The following is a 6,691-nucleotide window of genomic DNA, read 5'->3' as shown; positions in this document are numbered from 1 at the left end:
CACACACACACACACACACACACACACACACACACACACACACACAAGCGTGGCGTTGTGGGCGTGGCGGTGACGTGGCGCAGAGAGCGCGTCCCAGTACATCGCCGTGTGGTTGTCCCGCCGCGGGTCTGCAGAGGTCCGAGGACGGCCGTCTCTCCAGTCATGCAGAAAAGACAACGAAACACAGCGGAGACCAAAGCTTTGGGATCCAACCTGAGGCGCTAGGACCCCGGCCGGACGCCGGAGGGATCAGGAGTGGTCCATGGGTTCCATGGCGTTGTGTTGCTCGGCGTCCTGACTCTCCATCTCCTCCGCTTGCTCCGCCTTCCCGTCCGGTTTCTCGGCCGCTGCCGGCTCGTGGTCGACCTTCGGTGACGGCTGGCCCGTCTTAGTCCCGTCTGTCCGCTCCTGCCCGGCGCCGCCGCCACCGCCACCGCCGCCGCCGCCACCCTGCTGCTCCCGGAGGTGGCGCTCCATGGACGCCTGGATGGAGGACACCATCTCCTGCAGCTTCCTCCGCTGCTGCTCCATCAGCCCGGGGTCGGGGCCGCGCCCGTCCTTCATGGTGACGAAGCCCGGGGCCATGCGCACCAGCTCCCGCGTGGCGTCCTCGGGGATGTCCGACAGATCCGGCGGGCCCCGGGACACGCTGGCGCTCAGGTCCACGCCGCTGCTGTGCTGGCGCGTGATTGGCCGGTGCTCCGGGGGGGAGGAGCCTCCGGCGCTGCCCCCCAGCGAGTGGCCCTTGCCCTGGAAGGCCGTGACGCTCTGCAGCTGCTCCTTCTTGCGGACGACGCCGCCGCTGCCGAGCCGCAGGACGCCGTGGGACGGGCTGCCCTCGCGGCTGCCGCGGCCGGCGGCGTCGGAGCGCAGCTGCAGCAGCGCCTCCTTCACCAGGTCCTCCACCTCGGGGCCCACGGGGAAGTGGCCCGCGGCGTCCACGCACAGCTCCAGGCGCTCCTCGGCGGCGTTGTAGACGAAGGTTTTCCCGGTCAGGTGGGGCAGCGTGCAGTGCTTCCCGTCCATAAGACCTGGAACACAACCAGCAACCGGCTCATCTCATAGAACAACAACAACAACAACAACAACTACTACTACTACTACTACTACTATGAGAGAGCTGAAGTATGTATTTGTCTATAGACTCAAAATTAAATGATGCTTCTTTTTTAAATTCTTTTGTCTCTTTCTGCAAAATGGCCGCTTGTTGTGGTTTGAGTCGACTTAAGATTTATTTGGTCAATTAGTCATTTTTTTGAAGCTTTTTTTAGCTTAATAATTTAGTGTCCGTCTGTCTCTCTCTCCGTCTGTCTCGCCATCTGTGTCTCTCCATCTGTCTGCGTCTGTCTCTCCATCTCTCTGTCTGTCTCTCTGTACGTCTCTCTGTCAGTCTCCAAGTCTCTCTGTACGCCTGTCTGTATGTCTTTCTCTCCGTCTGTGTCTCTCTGTCTGCCCTGCGTCTGTCTGTCCATCTGTCTGTCTGTCTTTCCTTGTTTCCTTGTCTGTTGTTCCTGATGTCTGTCTGTCGGTCCTGATGTCTGTCTGTCCGTCTGTCCGTCTGTCTGTCTTTCCTTGTTTCCTTGTCTGTTGTTCCCGATGTCTGTCTGTCTGTCCCCGGCTGTGTCCCAGCGCTGCAGGTGAGACCAGACGTACCCATGTCCTTCTTGACGATGTTGTAGAAGACGCCTCCCTGCTGGAACAGGTGCGGCAGCTTCCTCGCGTACGACCAGACGTCCTCGCCTGGAACATCGAGACGGAGACACACTGGAGTTAGCAAACCACAAAAACACACACATAGGCAGACACATACACACACACACACACACAGACACACACACAAGCAGACACATGCACACACACAGATAAACGCATGCACACACACACACAGAGACACACACAGGCAGACACACACACACACACACAGGCAGACACACACACAGGCAGACAAACGCATGCACGCACACACACACAGAAACAGAGACACACACAAACAGAGACACACACAAATAGCAACAGACTTTTGTTAAGCTTTTGCCATGTTTTAGGAACTTTTCATGACGTTTTGGAACCCATGGAACCATCCACGGTGTTTGGTTTTAAAATTTGAAAGAGACCCCCGTTTGTGATATGGGAGCTCTGAGATGTGAGGACGGAGCAACACCACCGAGCCGGGAGAGCGGGTTGTGTACAGCGGGTTGTGTAGAGCGGGTTGTGTAGAGCGGGTTGTGTAGAGCGGGTTGTGTAGAGCGGGTTGTGTAACCGGGAGAGCGGGTTGTTTTGTGTTGTTTTGTGTTGTTGTGTGTCGTGAGCTAACAGGAAGTGCAGCGTCAGCTGCTGTCTGACGGCTGGTCTGTTGATCTGGACGCAGCCGCGACCTTTGACCCTGTTGGCAGGTGAGACGGGGGGGAGGGAGATGTGCTGACTCAGGAGTCAGCACGTGGAGCGCGCGCACACACACACACACACAGACACTTTTTGGGACTTTTTTTTAAGCTTCTGCTGTGTTTTTTAACTTTTCTTGACGTTCAACATTTTTCTTTTTTTCCAATTTTTTTCCCACTTTCATTCATTTGTCAAAATTTTCTGTGTTTTGACGTTTTATTTACGTTTTATGTTTTATTTACTTTCTCATGAGAGTGTTTAAAATCATCCTGACGTTTTTGTTATTTATTTTTTAAAGTTTTTTGGCACTTTTGTTTGTTTGTCAACATTTTTCTGCTCTTTTTAGTAACTTTACACAACGTTTTTGAAGATTACCCCGACGTCCCATCGCTCATTCTTACCCATCAGCGTTGCTAGGAGACAGAGGGAGGACATCTCAAGGTCGATGCTGTCCTGGAGTTCGCGGCTGCTCATCCTGCCGGTCGTCACGGCGACGTCGTCGCTCTTCACCGCGTGGTGCAGGGCGGAGTGGGAGCTGGAGGCCCGCGGTATGGACGCCACGGGGCTCTTCTCCTCGCCTCCGGCCCCGCCCCCCCTCACGATCTCCACCGTCACCCGGTCGCCGTGCTGCAGCGCCACCGGCTCGTTCTCCTCGCCGGCCCGCGCGGGCGCCAGCTCTTTTGGCGGGAAACCGTAGCGGATGAACTGCTGCGCCGGCGGCACGCCGAACTGGTTGGCGATGCTGCGCTGCAGCTCCGAGAAGGTGGTGCGAGCCTGCAGGGTCAGCATCGCCTGCCTGCCGTCGCTGGTCGTCACGCGGATCTTCTTCTCCTTATTGGACGACGACGGAGTCGCCGCCGGGGAGGATTTGGTGGGCGTGGCCGGCGCCGAGGAGGACGTCTCCGGGGAGCCACCGGGGGACGGCGCCCGTCCGGGGCCCTTCTGCTCCTGCTTCAGTTTGTCCGTGAGTCTCCTCTGCGAGACCAGCGCCTGCTCGCTGATGCTCTGCTGGATGCTGCGCTCCGCCCGGCTCATCGTCAGCTCCTCCTTGTGGAGCGTCTTGGCTTTCTGCCCCGTCAGGATGATCTTGGTGGGCGGCTGCGGGTCCGACGCCGGCGTCTCCGCGGCGTCGGTGAGACGCGGCACGTGGGCCCCGTCGATGGACACCGGGTTGTACTCGTCCGGGTTCTTTTTGGCGGTGTGGTGCAGGATGGTGTTGACGACCTTCTGCACCAGGATCTCGCTGCCGAACTCTCCCGGGAAGTGCTTGGTGACGAGCTTCATGGCCACGTCGTACACGTTGCTGTTGAGCGGCGGCTCCGTCTCGTACTGGAACCAGTACACCGTCTCCCGCACCACACGGCCCCCCCACTCCAGCGTGATGGGGAAGGCCTCCGGGAGGTTGTCGTACTCCTTCTCCTCCCAGAAGTGCTTGAAGCCGCAGCCGCATTTCCCGCCGTGGGAGCGGGTGTTGGTCCTGTCTCCGTCCAGGTAGACGACGGACCCGTTGCCGCGGATGTGCCGCACCGACGTGCCGTGACACCAGCTGCAGGTGCTGAGCGTGCTCAGCTTATAATCGGGGACGAGGACGTCCCTCTGGGGGTCGTAGGAGCAGACCACATTGTTGAGGGGGAAGCTGTAGTTCTTGTCCGGCCGCAGCTGGCCGTGAGTGGACTTTGCCAAATTGTAGAGCTTCCCGCCGGGAACCAGCCACTCCGGCAGGACGTGCAGCTCCGAGAGGGCGCCGCATATCAGGCAGCGGTGCAGCCGGTTCTCCACCACGGACTTCTTGGCGGCCTCGGTCACCTCCTCGGGCTGGATCCCGATCATGCCGGTCCGCCTGTACACGTACTGGTGCACGTCGGCCACCAGCGCCGGGTGGATGCTGTGCTTCTCCATGAAGACCTCCTCCATGGCGTTGACCAGACGCATCAGGTACTTGTCCTGGAGGCTGCGATCACCGCCGATCACGCAGCTGCCGTCCGGCTCCAGCTTGATGTACTTCCTGATGAGCTCCTGGGGGACCCCCCAGGCTTTGGGGAGCAGGCGGGCCGGCAGCTTGGGCAGCACCGTGTTCTTGATCCCCACCAGTGGGATGTAGTGGTTCCTGCCGGAGCTGCTCCAGGCGATGCAGATCGGTTTGTTGAGCTTGCCGTCTTTCCCCCGGCACTGCTCCTCCGCCACCAGGCCGGGCAGGAAGGTCGCCGAGTAGTCCCCGGAGCTCCTCATCCCGCTCAGGGAGTCCAGCAGGATTATGGGCCGGTGCAGGACGTTGGCCAAACCAAATATGTGGATGTTGCGTAGGCCGAGCGGCACGCCTTCCGGCGGGATGAACAGCGGGTCGCACTCGTTTATGATGTCCTCCCACTCGGCGGCGTCGATGAAATCCTGGAAGAGAGCCTTGTAGCAGTCCAGGTTCTGCTTGAAGTTCTGTTTCAGGTTCTCTCTCAGGGCGTGCCAGAAGAGCTCCCGTCCCACCAGCGCCCTGGACACGGCGTGGACCAGGCAGTGGCCGTCTCCGTCCACGTGGACGGGGATGAGACACTCCCGGCTGCTGTTGGCCTTCTTCACCTCCTCCAGGGTGTCGTGGAGGTATATGAGGCTCCCGGACCGGTCCTTGCCGTAGCCCATGGTGGACACGTGGTCCGGCTCGATGAGGAACGCCCTGTCCCCCAGGAGGGAGCAGTCGAACATCTCGCCCTGGTTCATGTCCCTCAGCAGCTTGGCTTTGCCGGTCTGCTTGTCCATGCCGTACCGGGTGAGCACCGGGGACAGCAGCTTGCAGTGGTAGTTGGAGAGCCCCATCACCTTCACCAGCTCCGTGCCTTTCTTCGGGGCCCCTGTGACACCCAGCAGGGCGTTTCTGAGCAGATTGTGGAGCACAACATCCGGGTCCGTGACTTCTTCGACATTTAACAGGTTCTTCTGCTCGTGGCGTTGACCGCACTCGGTGCACTCGATGCTAACGGAGCCGTACGCGGGGAAGAACAGCCTCGCCTGGCACTTCGGGTCCGGGCAGGTACCGGACAAAATGCGCTTGTCTTTCTTCCTCGAGCTCTGTAGCAGCGACATGGCGGGCGGGAAAAAGCTAAAATCTGCGCGTGAGCGTCACTAAATCATGATAGTTTCCCCCCCCCCCCGGCGAGGCTGTCGGGCTAGCTTCGACTCGGCTAGTGAGAGTTATTTGCCACAATAACACAAGAACAACACGGAAGCGGCTGTTTTTTCCTTTAGCAACTGGCCGTTGCTAAACGTCATACGTCATCACGTAAGATTGTGGGACTTGTAGTTCGGGCCGCGTATTAAATTTAAAATATTTACACACGAGAATCAAACATTACTCATTTCCACTTGTGATTGTGTCACTATAGCGTGAAAACAACAGGAGACTTTTTTAATTTAACACACATCCATTGTTAAATGAGTAAAATCAGCGACGTCAACGGTCAATCGCATACGTTTCCCAGGATGCAACACGTCGCAGCGACGTTTTGTTGTGTGAGGAAGTCAATACAGCCAAATCATGGCGGTTGGGGAGTATAGAGGGGTTGTCTCTCAAAGTAACTTATGAATTTGGTCCCCGAAATGTAATAAAAGTGTTTATTGTGCTACAGGTGGTTGTACATTTTAGTTTTGCAGTGTGGTTTGTACGATTCGGGGCTTACAACTAACGGACTTTTAAATCAGTGTAAATTACCACAGTAGTTTGGTGGATAGCGTACAAGCTTAAATAACATAACGTCAATAAGTTGATTTAAAGAAATAATAACGGTGTTAATTCAAAAAAATCACAGTGTAGATTAACTGACGGTCGTTAATCGTAGATCTGTGGGTCAATGGAGTGATAATGTGACTTTGTTGATCGGGAATATGAAGAGAGAGAAACCGTCGCCAAACTCCATTCAGAAATCCGTCAATTTAAGACTTCTTCGCTTATCGTCAATTTACCAGGTTCCGGGGGGGGGGTTAGGCTATGCACCCTTTACATGCAGAATCTTACCTATAATACGGGGTTATTTTGACTTCCAAAAAACAGGAGAAAAGGCCTCGAGATGCTAATACAGACCGGCTTCGCAACGGTTAATGAACACGCTTCATTACGCCTCAATGGTACAAAATTACTTAATGTAATCAAATGAAGCCTGCAACAAAATAACAGCTCTTTTAAAAAAATAAATATGACATAATGTATATTAATATACAGTATTAGGGACTACTAAGGTCTATATATAGAGACTTCAGATCCAGTATTAGGGGACCACTAAGGTCTATATAAAGAGACTCCAGATACAGTATTAGGGACCACTAA

At 56.0% G+C, this 6,691-nt stretch overlaps 1 protein-coding gene across 1 annotated transcript in view; it reads right to left on the bottom strand.

Moving 5' to 3' along the window:
• The window catches only part of vcpip1 (valosin containing protein (p97)/p47 complex interacting protein 1), a 12,920-nt gene extending 7,276 nt beyond the window's left edge, over positions 1-5,644 (bottom strand). Inside the window, exons 1-3 of the mRNA XM_034888417.1 lie at positions 2,784-5,644; positions 1,654-1,740; positions 240-1,031 (exon numbers count right to left, since the gene is read on the bottom strand). Of these exons, the coding sequence (XP_034744308.1) occupies positions 250-1,031; positions 1,654-1,740; positions 2,784-5,454 (3,540 nt within the window). The 5' untranslated portion in view covers positions 5,455-5,644 and the 3' untranslated portion in view covers positions 240-249. The remainder of the gene's footprint in view (positions 1-239; positions 1,032-1,653; positions 1,741-2,783) is intronic.
• Between the last annotated feature and the right edge of the window lie 1,047 nt (positions 5,645-6,691).

This window comes from Etheostoma cragini, chromosome 12 (assembly GCF_013103735.1).
Source record: "Etheostoma cragini isolate CJK2018 chromosome 12, CSU_Ecrag_1.0, whole genome shotgun sequence".
In the NCBI taxonomy this organism is placed as follows: Eukaryota; Metazoa; Chordata; class Actinopteri; order Perciformes; family Percidae; genus Etheostoma; species Etheostoma cragini.
This window is presented reverse-complemented; position numbering and strand designations above follow the sequence as displayed.